Consider the following 20,502-nt stretch of genomic DNA (forward strand, 5'->3'; position numbering starts at 1 on the left):
AAGCTAAAGTTTTGTACTTCTCTCCAGTGATGTTCTGCTTTTTAGGGAGCAAGAATGAAGGAAGACAGCAGGTTGAAGCTTGGCTGGAATTCTGAAAAGGAGGAATTTGGGGGCCAAAGGAATAGAAGATATATGCAATAGAGAGAGTATCATAACAAATAATGGAAGTTAAGCCAAAAACATAGACAGATGGGGACACAAGAGGGCAATCAAGTTGTAGTGTTAAAGAATGGAAGGTCAAAATGAGGATGAATTACTAGAATAGGGATAAATGAACTGAGGTAGGTAGTTAAAAAGTTGAGGTGGTGAAGATACTGATAAAACATCTAAAGATATAATTATTAGAGATAGAGGAGGAGGAGAGAGAAGAGAGTACATGGGGCTGGGAAGGGGTAGAGGCAGAGGAAGAGAGAGAATCTCAAGTTGACTCTCTACTGAGCATAGAGTCTGACTCAGGGCTCTATTCCCCAACCCTGAGAACACGACCTGAGCCAAAATCAAAAGTTGTAGGCTTAACCGACTGAGCCACCCAGGTGCCCTGATAATGATAAGCTCTAAATTATTATATGGAACCATGTGTTTGAAGTGGAGTGGAGGGCAGGATAGTTAGGAAGAAAGAGATCAAGAAATAAAGAGGCCAGACTGTTGAGTAAGTCATCAGTGTGAATTGTGGCTGGACACCACCAAGAATGACAATATGAATAGTAGTAGCAAGGACAATGGGCCTGGCATTAAAATCTTCAATGACTAAAGTAAGTTGGGTAGTCTGATGACAAGGACTTCGGAAAAGATGATAGGTAAAAATAATTTCTGTAAAAAGTTTTTTATTTATTTATTTTTACTTATTTATTATTTTTAAAAGATCGCATTTATTTATTTGACAGAGAGAGCATAAGCAGGCATAGAGCCAGGCATAGGGAGAGGAGGAAGCAGGCTCTCCACTGAGGAGAGAATAAGATACAGGACTGGATCCTAGGACTGAGATCATGACCTGGGCTGAAGGTAGATGCTTAACCGACTGAGCCACCCAGGTGACCCTGTAAGAAGTTTTTAATCACAAATGCCTTTTGGAGAAAAAAAAAAAAAAAGATTTTATTTATTTATATTAGAGAAGGAGAAAGAGAGAGGGAGAGGGAGAGAGAGAGAGAAAGTGTGTGCATACAGGGGAGGGAGAGAGGATCTCAAACAGATTCTGCACTGAGTGTGGAGCTTGATACAGGGCTGGATGTCATGACCCTGAGATCAAGACCTGAGCTAAAACCAAGAGCTGGACACTAAGCTAACTGAGGCACCTAGGTGCCCTGAAACACATAGATAAATGACATAAGAACAGCCTATGTAGTATGAACGTGGGCTGGAAATACATAACAAGATTTGTAATTGTAGTTGCCTAAGAAGAGGAGAATGGAAATAGAACCTTATGGAAAGAGCTGAACTAGCAAGGATAAACAACTTTTTCACAATGTTCTATTAGTTCAATAGATGAAAAAAGGAAAGCTATCTATGCCTATAAAGAAGTCAACCATCATTATCTAATTATCACTCTTTAGGACTAGCTTTGACAGAGAGACAGACGGCGAGAAAGGGACCACAAGCAGGGGGAGCGGAAGAGGGAGAGAAGCAGGCTTCCCACTGAGCAAGGTAGTTCTTCCATTTCTATATGTCATATTACTATATATAAAAATGGGTAATTCAATTAAAAAAGAACTTTTTTTTTTTCCCAGTTCAACATATAAGCAGTAGCTTGGCTGTCTATATCTGGTCATAATCAGGACACCAACTCTCAGTTCACAAAACAAGTGTAACAAATATGCATTGTTGTCTTGAACAGATAAGGCAGCATAATAAAGAAATAAGACTGATATTTGCACTGGTGCATAAAATAGCTTTTTAGTGAATTTTATATGTCTAATCAAATAAAAATACATAAAACGGTTATATAAAGTTCATGTGTAAGACCAACTATATGTGAGAATTTTAAACAAGTAGCAAACTTCTGTTCTCACACAAATGAAGTATTTAAAAAAAAGATATCATCCCTTCTCCATTAAGAAACTAAATATGATTTTTAAAAGTTCAGTTATACTTGAGTAATTAATAAATCAATGGGCAGATAATGAAGAGGTATCGCTGGAAGACAGTATATTTGTTTAAAATTAAATTTATGTCTAACTTATCACTAATGACAATAATGAACTTTGACAGTTTTAAAACTGGAACCTTGCCATTTATAAAACCACAAATACCTCTAAAATTCTACAATTTAAATGAGGAACACTTGGAAAAGCAGACTACAGAGAGTACATTTAAGATCTCTGGTACACATGGGTGCTTCTATATCAACTCATTTCACCAAAGAAATAAAACTTCCATTTTCAACAAACACAAAACACATTCCTTAAATCTTATCCCAGTCTGTACATTAAAAAGGAAACTGGAAATCAAAGAGAAAACTTAAAATTACATTACTACTTTTCCTAACAGTTCATTTCTAGGCAACACAATTGTACTGTATACAAATACAGTTAGGTAATATACTAGAAGCTTGTATAAAAATAGTATCTGTGCTCACATAACAGAACATAGAAAAGCCCAAGTTTCAGAAATATTTAATATTAGTATTTCTTGAAGTATAGTCCATGAACTAGCAGGCACCTCAAAATTACTAAGGTTTTAAAAGAATTGCTTGTTAAGGTAAATTTCTGTACTACATCCCAAAACTATTAGACAAAACAGGAATGTGCATTACTTGCAAATACCTTTGGTGACTGTTATCTACATAAAACTTTGAAAAAGGACATACCCCTTCTTACTATCAAGATTCTGATTTAAATTTGATTTTTAAAAACTATTAAGTTAAAATGCTTAATATAGTTTCTTTAAAACATTTAAAAATAGGGAAATAAGAGATTTAAGCAAACAGACTTACGGTTGGTAATATCAGGTGGTACATAGCCATCATTCATATACATACTTGTGGGTTTTGCCACTTTCAAATAAACAAAATCAGACGTATTCTTTAAGGCAGTTACTGCTTCTTCATGAGTAACTTCCTCTAAACACACACTATTCACCTAAAAGAAAATTCCAAAAGACATTTGTTTTAGGACATTTTCACTAGCTTTCTGCTTTTTTGTTATAAACAATTATACCAAAATACGAGAAAAGCAGGAGTGACTTAAGGAATATAAAGATATATAGAAAGAAAATATCCATTTTTACTATCACATCAGGAAGTTGTTTATGTGTATTAATGGAATAGCCAATCTTTTCTTCTTTTAAGATTTTATTAGATAGAGAGACACAGTAAGAGAAAGAACACAAGCCGGGGGAGTAGGAGAGGGAGAAGCAGGCTTCCTGCTGAGCAGGGAGCCTGACATGCGGCTCGATCCCAGGACCCTGGGATCATGACCTGAGCCAAAGGCAGGACTGAGCTACCCAGGCACTCCTGGAATAGCCAATCATAATTCCAGTCCCTATTCCTCACAATCCCCAAACCTAATTCTTCTTCTGTTCTTAGGTATTTATGAATATATGTAAGGTATATTTAGATTTTTTTTAAGAAAATGAGACTATCTTAAAGTTTTTATTCTGCAACTGGATTTTCAATATAAAGTATCTAAGAGATCTTTCCATGTTGGGGCACAGAGAATTAAAAAACTGTTGCACAGTACACCATTGTGTGATTATACCATAATTTATTAAGCCATTCAAATATTAACAGATATTTAAACTGCTCTAAATAAATGACTTTAGTCAACTTATACTCACTACCATAGAATATGAGCATGTCATACCCATCTACTCAGGCCTTTTGCCAACACTGGACAGAATCAATTTATAAAAAAGCATGCTTCAATTTGTACATTAAGTTTTTATTTCCACTGTTTAATAGTTGAGTTTTTCAGTTATTTATTAGCCATTCATTTATCTCCTATTATAGAAACAGAATCGATTTTCAGGTAGTGATATATATCCTACAACCTCGTTAAACTTACTATTCTATCAATAGGTTCCTTAGGATTTTCTATATGCAAGTAAAACTGTATTTGTAGATGTAATTTACCAAGTTTTACTTTTTCCTTCCCAATCTGCATATCTTTTTATTTTCCTGTCTATACTCTTCAGTACAGTCTGAAAAAAGTGGTAGTGGTGGCTTTCTAGACATTTGTCCATTTCATATAAATTATCTAATACGTTGGCCTATAATTATTCATAAATATAAGTATTTCCTTATGTCCCCTCTTTTATTTCTACTTTTAGAAATTTGAGCCTTCCTTTTTCTCTTGATGAGTCTAGCTAAGGTTTGTCAATTTTGTTCACCTTTCCAAAGAACCACGTTTTGGTTTATCTTTGCTCTCACTTTCCTATTCCTTGTTTCATTAACTTCTGCTCTAATCTTTATTATCTTCTTCCTTCCGCTAGCTTTAGCTTAATTTTGCTCCTCTTTTTGGTAATTTTTTTAAAAAGATTTTATTTATTTATTTGACAGAGATCACAAGTAGGCAGAGAGAGAGGAGGAAGCAGGCTCCCCGCTGAGCAGAGATCCCAAAGTGGGGTTCGATTCCAGGACTCTGGGATCATGACCTGAGCCGAAGGCAGAGGCTTTAACCTACTGAGCCACCCAGGCACCCCTCTTTTTGGTAATTTTTTTTTTCTTTGGCAAAGAAATAAAACATCGGGGCATCTGGATGGCTCAGTGGGTTAAGCCTCTGCCTTCAGCTCAGGTCATGATCTCAGGGTCCTGGGATGGAGCCCATCGGGCTCTCTACTCAGCGGGGAGCCGGCTTTCCCCCCTTCTCTCTGCCTGCCCCTCTGCCTACTTGTGATCCCTCTCTTAATGTCAAATAATAAAAAAAAAAATCTTAAAAAAAAAAGAAATAAAACATTATAAATGTTTCTAATGTTTTAAATTACAATGTACTAAACAAATACTCATTTTAGTGTATTTTTCATTTCCCTAATTTGTTCCTATATAATTGACAGGAGAGGGTTTTTTTTTTTTTGAGATTTTATTTATTTATTCATTTGACAGACAGAGATTACAAGTAGGCAAAGGGGGGGGGGAACAGACTCCCTGCTGAGCTGAGAGCCTGATGCAGGGCTTGATTCCAGGACTCTGGGATCATGACCTGAGCAGAAGGCAGAGATTTTGATCCACTGAGCCCCGAGGAGAGTTTTTTAACATTCCAACAAAAATTTTTAAAGGTCATAGAACAATCATTAACTTTCACCAATTACTAATACTGCTTTGCAGGGCTTTAGCTACATGGTCATTTTTATGGTCCCACACTATCATGTACAGTGAAGGTCTACCTGCATTTTGAAATATAAAGTAAACTGTTCCTCTGGTGGCCTACAGTGAGCCATGCATCTTGGTATTCACACCCCTGTAAAATCCCTTCCTACAGTGAACCTTGCTTGGCTATATAACTAGCTTTAGCCAGTGAGACATTAGTAACTATGATACAATGAGAGGACTGATAAATGCCACACACAGGAGCCTGTGTTTCTGGTATATCCCTCTTATAATCTGGTCACCATCTTGTGAGAAACCTAATGTAGCCATGTGGGGAGACCACTGGCTAACGCTCCACCTGCACTCAGCCCTCCCAACTTGTCTGCCATAAATGAGTGAACCTGGAAGTTGATTTCTGGCCCTAGCTCAGCTACCAGGTGACAGTATACAGAACAGAGACAGACTGTCCTGGCTGAACCCCACCTAAATTACAGAAGTGTAAATAATTATTATTGTTGTTTTAGTCACTAATTTTTGTGTTTTCTTAAGCAGCTTTAGATAACAGATAAAAGAGCTGACAAGATTTGCTATGGGATTCAATAAGGAGTATGAAGGAGAATGATCCTGAAGTTTTAGACCTGGGCAAACAGAAGGATAAAGTTCCCACTTCATGAGATGTGAAGACTGTGCACGAACAGGACTTGAGGGTGGTGGGTGAGGCGTAGGATGAAAACTCAGAAGCTTAATTTTAGATATATTAAATCTGACAGGACTCTTGAAACATATGAAAGGAGACTAGATGAAATCTTCTAAGGTTTGTCAACTGTTTTGCCAAGAACTACTGTTAAAAATTTTATATTACCAAATAACCTCAGATGCCAAAAATAGTGGGATATTGCAAATGTTGAAAGGAAAAAGAAATGTTGGAAGTAGAGTTTTTGGGGGGGAGCATTTTCAACTTCATACAGTTTGAAGGACCATGAACAGGCTGGATAATGTGTCTAGCTTGGACCTCTTCAAGGTTAGAAGTGAGATTGAATGCTGTCAATTAACTAGGACCCCTGAAAGGCAATTCCTTAAAAGCGAATGAAAAAATATTTTATGTCCAGCAAAAGGTTAAGATTAGGAGTATTTACCTGTCAAGCAAACTGAATTGAAAGAAGAATGTAAAAGATGTGTTACTCTGAGATTTTCCAAAAGACTTGCACATATGTATATTTGCAACCAGAATTTGTTACTATTTGTGTAGCATGGGTGGGACTGGAGGAGATTATGCTGAGTGAAATAAATCAGAGAGTCAATTATCATATGGTTTCACTTACTTGTGGAACATAAGGAATAACATGGAGGACATTGGGTGAAGGGGAGGAGAAGTGAGTTGGGGGAAATCAGAGAGGGGGACAAAGCATGAGAGACTGTGGACTCTGAGAAATAAACTGAGGGTTCTGGGGGGTGGGGGGAGTTGGGAGAGCCTGGTGGTGGGTATTAACGAGGGTAGGTATTGCATGGAGCACTGGGTGTGGTGCATAAACCATGAATCTTGGAACACTGAAAAATAAAATTAAAAAAAATTTTATATTACAGCCAAGCACAAAATATTTGTATGTATAAAAATAAAACTGAAGTCAGAAAACAATACTTAATACCTACCATGTGCAATGAGACAGTAAGTTATTTGACCACCTATCAAAAAGAAGAAAAAATGTACAAGGACCAAGTCCTGTATCACTTCAATGTTTAGAGGTTAGGGAGAAGATAGATGCACCAAAAGGTAGAATGAGAAGGAAAGACTAGTGAGATAAGAGGAATACCAAGAAAGAAGGTATAACTGTTAAGCAAAATGGAAAAAGTGTCTCAAGAAGGAGGAAACCATGTCGAATGCCTGATGTGTCAATTAAAATGAGAACTAAGAATTAGATAATTTCAGTGGAACTATGACAACCAAAACCTTACTAAATGGTCAATCAGCATACATTGCTGGCTTCCCAAGCACTGAAACTGATTCTGGAAAAACCATAAAAGGAAAGCATGGTATCTAAGAAATTAAGAAGTACAAATGAAAAACTAAGTGGAGAAAGAAGGCTGTTTTCAACAGTGCGCGCACGCGCGCGTGTGTGTGTGTGTAGAAAAGCAGTTCAAAGTCAGCTCTTTCCTCTTCCCCATTATTAACTCATAACAGTCTATCTCCTTGCTGCAACAATAGGCAGTACTGGATAGCATGTACAACAAAGAAATCATTTATATATTGTTGACAGGAGCGTACATTTTTATAACTGGTTTGGAAAACAGTATGTTTTTGCTATAATGTTACTAAAAGGATATTCCATGACCACTGTCTAGGATAAATAGTTAAGTGAAATTCTTATATATACATGTTCACCAGAACACAAAGCAGCTCTCCCTAGCAGAATTATTCATACCACCAGGAAAAAAGGAAAGAAAGAAAAAAAAAAGGAAATAACCCAACTCCCCACTGTATCAGACCTAGTTTATGTGCCTTTTCAGATTTGCTTGAGCCTACCTGCCTACTAGGCTTTGGCTGTGGGCTTACTGGAGAGACCTGGCTACTGCTTCTCTCACCTCATCTCCTCAGTATCAGCTCCTTCAATCTAGGGTTGAAGGCCCTAGGTTAAGGGCTGTGCTTGGGTATAGCTGATATGTTTTTCTGTAGAGTGAGAGCTGTTAATATGTCAAAAGCCTGTGTCTGATCTGTCGAGATCACTGAGGGTCTGGTTCTTTCCACCATCCTGAGTTCAGACGAAGTACTATGCTATGGAGTATGGGAGCTGGCTTCCCTAGCATTTGCCTAGAGGAGCTGAGTAACAGCCCAGAAACTTGGGACCGTTAGCCCCATTGGAGACTCTACCAAAGAAGAGACAGAGAGATAATCCTTTCTTTTCTCTGGATGGCTGGATCTAAAGATTATTTAAGTATCATATCACCTGCCTGTAAGACTGTCCTATACGACAGGCAATTATAGCAACATTTTCTTATGAAATTATGGCTAGCTCAGAAATATAATAGCTTGTATTGACTTTCCCTTATTGTCTGCCTCACTTTTCATTTTTACTCACTCTAAGCTTCTTAGATTATACCTCCCCACAAAACCTTAGCATGGTAGCTTTTCTTCAGGTATTTTTCCAGGGAACATAGACTAGGACAGTTATTGATGAAGACTGCACAAATAAACTGCCATATAGTTCCAGAACAGAATGTTATGTGAAGGTAAAATGAATATTTCAGCTCCAGGCAACAATATGGAAAATCTCAGTAAACCAATACTGAGTAAAAGAAAGTATTAAAAGACTACATTTAGCACAATAGCCTTTAAAAAAATTTCCCAATAAATTAACATTACACAAAATATTCAGGCATATGTATGTGATTAAACAATTTTTTTTAAAGATTTTATTTATTTATTTAACAGACAGACATCACAAGTAGGCAGAGGCAGGGAGAGAGAGAAGGGGGGAAGCAGGCTTCCTGCTGAGCAGAGAGCCTGATGTGGGGCTCGATCCCAGGACCCTGAGATCATGACCCAAGCTGAAGGCAGAGGCTCAAACCACTGAGCCACCCAGGCGCCCCCGATTAAACAAATTTTTAAAAAGCAAATGAATAAAACACAAATTGTTGGTATTCTAGTTTTGGGTTGGGTAAAGACTTTAGCAGTTTCCATTATACTATAATTAAGTTAAAAAAAGGGAGGGGAAAAAGTCACATGAAAGATGACACTGTTTAAACAATTCTGTGCATCCAACTCCCTAACCCTTCAACAAGAAGAGAAAAAAAAGGGGGGGGGAGCTAGTAGAGGGGGAAAAAAAAAAGGCTAATCAGAGAATACCACGAGTCATTTTTTCAGGTTTCAATTAAACCAAGATTAGTATTCACTCATTTAAATATTATTTAGACATTTCTGGCACACAGAAATTCTAGTTTGTTAACCAAAAAAATAAATAAAATAAAATAAAATAAAATAACAAATTTCTTATACTCACTGCTAAAAGTTTATCTCCAATCTGAAGTTTACCATCTTTATGTGCTGCACCTCCTTCAATTATTTTGGTTACATAGATGCTATTATCCCCAGGGATATGTTGATTTCCAACACCTCCAGCAATGCTGAACCCAAGACCTGTTTGGAAAACATTAGTTTTGAAATTTCATCATTTAACAAGAACTTAAGTCCAAAGAAAGGGTTAAAAACTAAAAATTGACCATCTTATCACATTCATGTTTTTTTTTAAAACACAAAAGAATCTATTTGCCTTTTTTTTTAAAGGGAGCTTGAACTCACAACTCTGAGATCAAGATCTGAGCTGAGATCAAGAGTTGGATGCTCAAGTGACTGAGCCACCCAGGTGCCCCTATTTCCCTACTTTTTAAGTTTTATATATTTGCTTTGTAGTCAGTAGATGATCATATATATGTGAGTATATGTATATATATATATGTATTCCTATAGTTATAAATAAGCTCCTTCCCCCTCCCCCACCAGGTTATCTCTTAAAGTCTTTTTGTAAGTGCATTTATTTGTTTCAAAGAGGCATTACAAAATTATGTTTCACTTTTATTGCCATAATGTTTGTGCTTCTAACACTTTTAATACCTTCACAAGATTAAAACAATTGAGAAAAATAATAAAATTTTTGGTGGTGATATCTATGAATTAGCTTTTTTTTTTTTTTAAAGATTTATTATTTTAGAGAGAAAGAGCTCGATTGTAGGAGGATGGGGTGGGGGAGGTGGAGAGGGGCAGAGGGAAAGTGAAAGAGTGTTTTATTAAGTAGACCTTGCCCTGAGCCCAGAGCCCAGCACAGGCAGCATCTCAAAACACTGAGATCAGGACCTAAACTGAAACAAAGAGTTGGATGCTTAACTAACTATACCACCAATCAGCCTCTCTATGATCATAATTTTTTATTTTTTATTTATTTTTTTAAGATTATTTATTTATTTATTTGACAGAGAGAAATCACAAGTAGATGGAGAGGCAGGCAGAGAGAGAGAGGGAAGCAGGCTCCCTGCTGAGCAGAGAGCCCGATGTGGGACTCGATCTCAGGACCCCGAGATCATGACCTGAGCCGAAGGCAGCGGCTTAACCCACTGAGCCACCCAGGCGCCCGATCATAATTTTTTAAATAAATAATTCTGTAATTCATAAATCCCATAGCTTCAAAACCAGATAAATCTGTAGCTCTCTATTCTTTTTTTCATTTGTTGGAATACTACTACTTCCATGAAGCTATAAATTAGAATCAGTATTTCCATTTATCCCCAATCCCATCAATGTTTTCAAAATTCAAAAATCAAGTATTAACTGTCCTCACTGCAGATATAACTACTAATGACACACATAAATATTTTCATCTTTTAACTTAGCCTGTGTACCTGTATTTAAAGGTACTTTGTAGACTGATGATGACAATAGCCACACTATACAAGACTTAAAAGTGTTTAAGTAAACTCTACTTAAGACAAAAATCAGCAGAATAGAAATTCTGAAACTTCACACACATTCTGTAGATTACCAGTACTGTGAATCTTAGAATGTGTGTAACAAGTCGATAGTTACATTTATCTCAGTAATTTCATAATAATCTTAGTTTCATTATTACATACCTTTAAGACCTTTTTTAAAAAAAGTTTTTATTTATTTATTTGAGAGAGAGCGAGAGAGAGAACATGAGTGGGGTGAATGGCAGAGGGAGGAGCAGACTCCCTGCAAAACAAGGAGCCCCATGGAGGGCTCAATCCCAGACTCGGGATCACGACCTGAGCCAAGAAAGACACTTAACTGACTGAGCTACCCAGGCGCCCCCCCCATACCTTTAGGACCTTTAATGAGCTTTATTTCCATTATTTTTTCTGATACCGGTTTCCGTCTTTTTACATACAAGCGTACGATAGACCCGGCTTCTTTCAATGCTTCAACTGCTTTGCTATGTGTCACATCACGAACATCTACTTCATTTACTCGCAATATACAGTCATTGACCCTGAGAAAAAACCCAAAATATTAAAAATAAAAATTAAATATTAAAGTATCTCATTTTCACTTTTTTTTTCTAAAGATTTTATTTATTTATTTGACAGAGAGAGATCACAAGCAGGCAGAGAGGCAGGCAGAGAGAGAGAGAGAGGAGGAAGCAGGCTCCCCACCTAGCAGAGAGCCCGATGTGGGACTCAATCCCAGGTCCCTGAGATCATGACCTGAGCTGAAGGCAGCGGCTTAACCCACTGGCCACACACGTGCCCTCTAATTGTCACTCTGATAACTGCTTGTCATTTTCATTTTTAAGGTAAAGAGAATTATTTACTAGAGAAAATATATATGAAGAAACTTTGTTAAATTCCACTGTATCAAATACTCATATAAATAAATACAAATATTTTCCGAGGGCTAGCAAAAGAAACAGTGCAAATAACAAATTATCACCCCAAAATATTAAATAATAATGACAACTATAATTTGTATGGTTCTTGTATGCTTATTATGTGTAAGCATTAAGATACATTATGCTTTATTTATTCATCATGTTAGTATTTATTTAGCAATAACCACATGCCAGGTACTTATTTTAGTGTTTTATCCCTTACAACAACCTGTAGGGTAGTTATATAGTTATTATTCTTTTTTCACAAATGGAGAAATTGAGGCACAAAGAGTTTAAATAATTTTTCCTAAGGTCATCCAGGTAATGACTGACAGAGCTATGATTCAAAGAAAACAGAAGTGCAGACAAAATAATTAGTTAAAGGTCACGGAGACAGTGGTGGCAAAACTGAGATAATCACTGATATATCCAAAAGTAATTTTTTGACTTGCTTTTTCAAACTAGATAGATCTAAAAAAATAAAGTTATTTCTTGAAATTTATATAAAGCTAAAGATTACATCATTTAATTAAAAGGTTTCTCATGTAAATAATGTATTTTAATTTGACAAAGGAATATATTTATTTTTTAAGATTTTACTTATTTATTTGACAGAGATCACAAGTAGGCAGAGAGGCAGGCAGAGAGAGAGGAGGAGAAGCAGGCTTCCCACTGAGCAGAGAGCCCGATGAGGGGCTTGATCCCAGGACACTGGGATCATGACCTGAGCCGAAGACAGGGGCTTGATCCCAGGACACTGGGATCATGACCTGAGCCGAAGACAGAGGCTTTAACCCACTGAGCCACCCGGGTGCCCCGGAATACATTTTTTTAAAGTTTGATTTGTTCTAGTCCTAACTTTCCCCCCAGTTCTGGTCTCAGTTTAAATTACATAGCATTCCATCAGGGGGAAAAACAATCATTTGTAACTGGGCAGGGAAAGAGAACAAAAGACAATTAAAATATTAAAATTGTTCCTGATAAGGTTCTCTGTAATTAACTTTTTCTGTAATTAACTTTCTTAAGAGGAAAGAAACTCTGTATGTGAAGACAGTGATATATTAGAATATTACAGGTATGTTCTTCACTGAAACAAATGGAACACATTAATTTTCATATAAGGACAAATAAAAGGCCAATAACAGAATCAGGAAGTAAATGTCTGCATTTACAGGAATGGTCAAATTATTAATTTTATATCCAACTGATTTCATTAATCTATCACCTGTCATATCCAGTGAGAAGGCAAGAAAGTGAAGAGCTACAGAAGGCACCAACAGCCTTATAAACAGATGTTATTTTTAACAGACCATATAAAAATCCTTAGTTCTAAAACTTGTGACTCTTACTATATATATAGTAATAGTAACAATATATTACTTTATATATAAAGTAATATATTGTTACTATATATTGTTGGTGTGTGTGTGTGTGTGTGTATAGTTTGTTGGTATATATACCAACAAACAAGGGCATAGGAAAAGTGCCACAATGTATGGCCTAAGGAAACAACAAAATATGCTAAAGCTATCTTCTACAATGGAACACTGAATTCAAATAAGAGACCAGTATTACTTTCATTCATTCAATTAAGAAAATGTATTACTTTTTTAAAGTTTGCATAATCTTTACTTTTTGTGGTACAGGATACAAATTCAGTTATGTATCATCTCCCTAAGTTTATATACATGTTTCCTACCCAGGAAACAAATGGAAAACATTTTGTGAATACATTTAAAAATACAAAGGGAGTTTGAAGCCGCGGGGGTTGGGAGGTTGGGGGAACCAGGTGGTGGATATTAGAGAGGGCATGGATTGCATGGAGCACTGGGTGTGGTGCAAAAATAATGAATACTGTTATGCTGAAAATAAATTTTAAAAAAAGAATAAAAAAATACAAAGGGAATTTTCTGATTTCTATAAATTATGTCACTTTTTTTTTAAAGATTTTATTTATTTATTTGACAGAGAGAGACAGCGAGAGAGTGAACACAAGCAGGGAGAGCTGGAAAGGGAGGGCTTGGCCCATGACCTGAGTACTTTAACAACTGAGTCACCCAGGTGCCCCAAATTTGCTCACATTTAAAACCATCAATCAAATTTATTTTTCAACATGTTATAGTATCTGAGATAAAACTAAACTCCTAAATGAAAAGAGGGAAACAACACTTAGTGCACAATTATCTCATTCATTTGTTATTGGAACATCTACCTTATATTGGTTTATGATTGTGTTTATTTGTATTGATTCCTTACTCAATCTGCCTAAAGAAAAATACACAAATTATATTCAGCATCACAACACAAAATGCAAAATGTACCGTAATCTTCCATCTTGGGCAGCTGCTCCCCCTGTAATAATTTTGGTAATGAAAATACTTGAGTCATCTCCAATGTGTGGGTTGTCCGTACCTCCTGCAATGCTGAAACCAAGCCCTGAATTTCCCTGTGGATAAAGAAAAAAAAATTGAGATTGAGTAAGAATTACCCTTATTGAGAAGTTCCTGTCATTTTAGAACCTACAAACTGTACTAACATGGGGAACATATACATAAAGGTGTCTATGTAGGAGACATGAAGATTCTAAATTAAGAAATATAAGGAAAGCTCTTTTTTCCTCTATGAAGAATTCAAAGGCATTACTTCTGAGTAGGAACTAAATACTTCTGAAGTATAGTCTATTATGGTTATTTCTTTCAAAGTATATGCAATTTGCCCTTAGATCAGTCACCCCTCTGCAGAGGTCACTGATAGGTCTCTTTTAGAATGTATCCCACTCAGGTTTGGTAAGGCAAACATTTCTTAAAAAAAAAAAAAAGTAAAGTGATTTTTCCACTACAATTATTTCTGAATAGGTAAAATTAACATTATTTCAACTTTTTAAAAATGGGGTAGGGATGGTGCTTTTCTTTTACTAACCTTGCCATCAGCTGACTTTAAAATGACCAAGTTATATCTGTTAAGTCATCTTTGACATGTTTTTTCCCCATCCCTGATGTCTTTAACCAAGATAGCTGAATAGCAAAAGGCATTTTTTAATACTGAAAGTCCAACCTGAGAACTCAATTGGTGAGTTTTCTTGATAACAAAGTCAATTTTGCCAAAGCAGTGCTAGTTTTTACTTGTTTTACATTCTGTATTTCTAAGTAGGATTTTCTTTGAAGAGAAGTTTCCACTGCTTCGAAAAAGTCTTTAAAGATAAATGTTCTAAGCAATGGTATTAAAAAATTGTTTATTTTTGCAAAAATCTTCTAACTCTGGCTTTCAGGCAACTCAAATAAGCAGATACATCTGAACTGATTACTTAACTGTTAACTAAATAGCTTAAATACTCCCTCTACTGTGATGTGTTCTAAAATTCTATTTTAATCATTTTTTTTGTCTAAACTCTTTTACTAGAGTAAAACTAGAGTTACTAGAATACGAATAATAGGATCAATGGTTGTGTGATGTTACCATGTCATTCAGGAACTCACGTTCTTTTTCTTTGCTTTTTTAAAAAATTGAGATATAATGTACATATGACTATATAAATTTAAGGTGTACAATATGTTGATTTGACATATTTTCATGTTGCAATATGATTATAACCACTGCTTTAGCTAACATCTCTATCATTTCACATAATTGTCATTTCTTTCTGTGGTGAGAACATTTAAGGTATAGTCTCTTAGCAATTTTTAAGCATATAATATAGTATTATTGATTATAATCACTATGCTGTGCATTAGATCTCTAGAAAATAATTCATCTAAGTTTGTAGTCTTTAACATCTCTCTAATTCCGGGTACTCAAGTTTTTTAATAAGTGAAAAAGCAATGTCCATTCCTAACTAAATAAATTTATAAGGCACTGGGAGAGAATGAAAATGAGTAAGATTAAAAAGTTAGAATTACATGTCAATTATATCTCAATAAAGCTGGAAAAAAACTAAATAAAAAAATACTATATTAAAATACATGTACTACGTTAGAGTAACCCAAATTTGGGTAGTGGGCAGTAAAGATCTAGCATACATGTAAAAGACCACTCTGGTTTCACATTTAAACAAGCCTAATTATCTAAGATTTCAGTCTTTTTTTTTTTTTTTTAAAGATTTTATTATTTTGATAGAGAGAGACACAGCGAGAGAGGGAACAGAAGCAGGGGAGTTAGAGAGAGAGAAGCAGGCTTCCCGTGGAGCCAGGAGCCTGATGTAGGGCTTGATCCCAGGACCCTGGGATCATGACCTGAGCTGAAGGCAGACGCTTAAGCAACTGAGCCACTCGGGTACCCTGGATTTCAGTCTTAAACAGACATTCAGTTACTTAGAAAATTTTACTTCTGTGAAACACTTTATTTCTCAAAAATGCTTGTCAGGCAAGGTGGCATTACTGAAATCCATCAACATTTGAATGCAAATATTCTTAAGAGGTAACTATTACAAGAAAATTTACACATCTAAATTGTACCCTTAAATTATTTTCTGACTGGGGGAATGCCTAAATTTTCAATAGGATCTTGTCCATTAGAACTATGGTTATCATTATGCTAAAAAAGAAAACTGTTAACAATAAGCACATTACTAGCATACTAAATACTTTAAATCAATAATGTTTTACATGAAAAAAGTAAAACTTAAAAACAGAAAAATCTGAGAAACAGACTAGAGGAGTGTTTAAGGAGACATGATAACTACGTGTAATGTAGTATTCTGGAAGGGATTCTGAAAGAGAAAAACAGAAAAACCAAGGAAATCCAAATGAAGTATAGACTTTGGTTAATAATACTACTTAATATTGGTTCATTAGTTGAAACAAATGTATTCCAGTAATGTAAGATGTTAACAACTGGCAAAACTGAGGCCAAGATAAGTGGAAACTTTTGGTATAACTTTTCTATAAATCTAGAACTCTTTTAAATAAGTTTATTTTTTAAAAAAGTTATTAGAGAAGAGCAACATGTTTTAAAAATATCATGGTTAGTTTTATAATATGTGTACTTATAAAAGAAACTAATATTACATAGTTATGCTTTTGAAAAATCTTTTCCCTTGAATTCTGTATGAAAGAGCAGTATATTTAAAGAATTCTTTAAGCAACAGATTTATGCATAAAATCTTAAGATAATTAAGTTTTTACCCTTTCAAGTGTGATTTCTTCATATTCGTAATCTGCATCAGTGCCATTAACCTGATGGAAAAAAGAAGTAGCACAGAAATTTAGAATATAAAATTTGAAATGTCAAGACATAATTTTTGTAGGATTTATTAATGCAAACCTGTTAAATGTGGTGGTAATCAAATAATCTGACTTCATTTTAATAATTTTAGGTAAAATTTTCAAGGAATAGATGAGCACAAATGTAATTAATGAGTTGACAATTCATGTATTATGACTTTAAAATACAGAAAGGGTACACACAGCATTAATATTTTAAAAAGTTTATTCATTTGAGAGAGAGAGTGAATGAGCACATGTGCATGAGCACTGGGGAGGGTCAGAAGGAGAGGGAGAAGAAGATTGCTAGCCCTCCGCCATCCCCCTGCTGAGCAGGGAGCTGACATGAAGCTCCATCCCAGGACCTGGGGATCATGACTGAGCTGAAGGCAAATGCTTAACCCACCGAGGCACCGAGGCGTCCCCATACGACTTTTAATATTATGGAACTTCAACTCTTTTCACTGCCTTGATCCATACATCTAATCAGGTGCCAATTCTTATTGATTTGAATACTTCAATTTTTCTGAAAACCATTAGCTCTTCATTCTCATCTCTACTACCTTGATTCAAGCCTTTGTTAATCTCCTCTGGATTATTGCCAATGTAATAATCCAACACTCAGATTAGTATTCTCTGCTGCCCAAATAACTCTAATGTGTTTTACAGTGATGGATCTTTCTGGGGCTCATGTCCAGTAACATACTTACTGCTCCTAAACTTCCAGAAAAACTCATACATGACTCTGTATGAACTGACCTCAATTTATCACTTAGCTTCATTCCTAATATACATAATTCATGAGTGTTACATACCATCAAATTTGAATGATTTGCTCTTTCCTTTACATACCTTGCAAATTTTCACCTCTGCATCTGTTACTTTACTGCTTCCTCTGTCACAAATTTCACTTAAATATTTCATGTCCAAATCTGATTCCCCATTCAAGTTCTTGCTCACGTCTTATAGACCAAGCACTTTATCTTATTCTTTCCAATTTATTTCCTACTCCCTCCTGGAAGTAGTAATTTTCACAGTGAGGGCCACTGTTGAAAGGTAAATAATCCTTGGAATTGGATTAATTCAGGTTCATGTCATTGCTTTAAACATTTTTGATATGAGGTTGTACAAAATACTTGATAAGTCAAACAGGGATTGTGATAAACCAGATTTCTCTAGATGCCTCCCATCTTCCATCCTAAATGTTCTTTAGCAACATGGCTAAACTATCCTATCATGAAGAGATGTCATCTATTTCTCCTTCCCTTGGATCTAGGCAGGTCCCAGATGAGCTCTGTTGAAAAGACTGTGGCACAAATGATGCTGTGTGGGTTCTCAAGGTCATGTGATCCCTTGTAATATCTGCCTTTGTTTTAGAAGGTACTCAATCAGTTACCCACCTGCCTTTGGCTTAGGTCATGAGGTCCTGGGATCCAGCCCCACATCCAGCTCCCTGCTCAGTGGGGAGCCTGCTTCTCTCTCTCCCTCTGCAGCACCGCCCCCCCCCCCAATTATGCTCTCTTGCTCTCAAATAAATAAAATCTTAAAAAAAAAAAACAAAAACAACTTAGCTGTAATGTGAGGAATATCAAACAGCCCATGGAAGATTCAAATGAAGGAGAATTAAGGCCCTTAGCCAAAAGCCCCAGCTGCATTAACTAGCAATAATCATCAACTGCCAGTCACATGAATGAGACTATTTTGGATCTCCCAGCCTTTTCCAGTGTCCCAGCCAATATGAAGCAGAAGAATCTTCCAGTTAACCCAAAAAATTGTGAGAATAATGAACTGTATTTTAAGCCACTGAAGTTTCAGGGTGGTCTGTTATACATCAATAGAATAATGAAACAACAGAATAATGATATCTATGTAAGCTACTTCGCTTTCTTCACCATACTATAAGAAAGCACCCCTACTTCAAGTTCAGTTCAGGGCCCAGGAGTTTTTTCTTGAGGGCCTCTGAAACATCTCTTCTACCTTTTGGGTTCTATGGCTCTAATGGATTCAAACCCAACTGCTACTTTAACTCTCTTTCTTACCTAAATAGTTTTCCTTGTTTTTGAGATTATGTTATCAATGCACACACACACACACACACACACACACACACACACTCACTCTCTCTCTCTCTCTCTCTCTCCTTTTTAAATCTTTCATTCTGTAGGAGTGTGGACAATACTGACTCCACCTTTGGCCCTCCATCTTGTTCATATGTTTTGCTTGATGACTTCTGAGCACCCCAAGTACCATGGCCCTTGGAAATTAATATACATGTCTTAGAAATCCCCACCACGGCCTGGATATGGGGAGGCCTGCTTTGGCCTCCTACAAATCTGTTAAGAGACAATATGGTCTTTCCCCTCTCTGACAAACAGATGGCACCACAAAATCCAATTAAAGGTTAGTGGTCAATTAGGTGCAAGTGAACCCTTTGATCTCACTACAATGCTCTTCTGCAAGTCCCCTCACTCTACAAAATCTGTGAACCAAGGTCAGACTTCATGGAGAACAGCCATGCAGCTGCTGACAATTCGGATTATCCACCCAAACCCACCCTCCTCTGACGGTAAGTTATCCTGAACAGAACTGTGTAAACTATATGGAGCGGCCTATTTCATTTTTTCATCTCAAAGTGCCTTCTCAGTTTAGAGAATATTTTACTGTCCCTCCCCCACCTCCTAACAGATTTCTATGCATCTAAAATGCAGGAGGTTTATACATATACATATCCTACCAACCTGACTGGAAGTCCTTTTTTTATGAGAAAAATAAAACCCTTATCTGTAGCTATCCCACTTTCCTTATTCTAAAGGTTATCTGTATCACCTTTATTTTTCCTTGCTCAGACTTGCTAAAAGTGTCAGTCCTTATCAAAGTAGTTTTAATACTAATTAATCTATCACATTCTGTGCTATTACTTTCTGCTTTTATTTTTATCAATTCTTTATTCTTTCCTTAGAATAAATAATTGATAATTCCTTATATAGAATAAAGAATTTTTTCAAAGCTTCTTGAGGTGAACACCCAATTCATTTATGCTGATTACTCTTCTCTTTTTAAAAACATCCATTAAAGTTAATAAATTTTTCTCAGCAAATGGCTTTGGCCAAATCTCAAAACTGCTACACTGGGCTCTATTTCTGTTCATTTGTTTATTTCCAAATACTCTGAAATTTTATTCTGGAAAACATTCCAACGTAAGTGTGCTTATATGGCCCTTTTGGTGTTTATTTGGTGTTAAAATTTCTATACTGTGACCTTATGATTTCTGTTTTAAAATATTTGAGATTTTCACCATTAAGCCTTCTCGAAAGGTAAATATATGGTAAATATGCTTAGTGCTTAATTTAATGCTAAGTCATTGAGAGCTGGTGAGGATTCCAGGTAACACAGAGTGATCTTAAAAAGGTGAAAAGTGAGAACAGAGGGGCTCTGAATGACTTTAGTCTTAAACCCTCCATAACTTAAAACTGTCTGATAATTTTGTATATAAAAATAATCTGATAACAACTTTAAACATACTCAAACTGGGCTTCAAAATGCTAAGAGTACATTACCAAAACTACAAATTGCTCTGTAGGTAGCACTTCATTAACAGTAAAAGTGAAAAAAACAATGGTGCTGTGGTATTTTTAACAGCAATATGTTTTCCAGCAAAACTACAAAATGGTTGGTTTGCTTAGTTTTCTTT

The 20,502-nt window shown here is 35.9% G+C and overlaps 1 protein-coding gene across 19 annotated transcripts in view; it reads right to left on the reverse strand.

The window, feature by feature from the left end:
* DLG1 (discs large MAGUK scaffold protein 1) overlaps positions 1-20,502 on the reverse strand; it is a 255,691-nt gene that overhangs the window by 88,489 nt on the left and 146,700 nt on the right. For all 19 annotated transcript variants that reach the window (XM_032337041.1, XM_032337090.1, XM_032337079.1 and 16 more), the window contains 5 exons: positions 16,734-16,784; positions 13,935-14,059; positions 11,066-11,235; positions 9,235-9,371; positions 2,930-3,074 (listed from right to left, as the gene is read on the reverse strand). In XM_032337041.1, coding sequence (XP_032192932.1) covers positions 2,930-3,074; positions 9,235-9,371; positions 11,066-11,235; positions 13,935-14,059; positions 16,734-16,784 — 628 coding nt within the window. The remainder of the gene's footprint in view (positions 1-2,929; positions 3,075-9,234; positions 9,372-11,065; positions 11,236-13,934; positions 14,060-16,733; positions 16,785-20,502) is intronic.

Source organism: Mustela erminea, chromosome 1 (assembly GCF_009829155.1).
Source record: "Mustela erminea isolate mMusErm1 chromosome 1, mMusErm1.Pri, whole genome shotgun sequence".
NCBI classification, from domain to species: domain Eukaryota; kingdom Metazoa; phylum Chordata; class Mammalia; order Carnivora; family Mustelidae; genus Mustela; species Mustela erminea.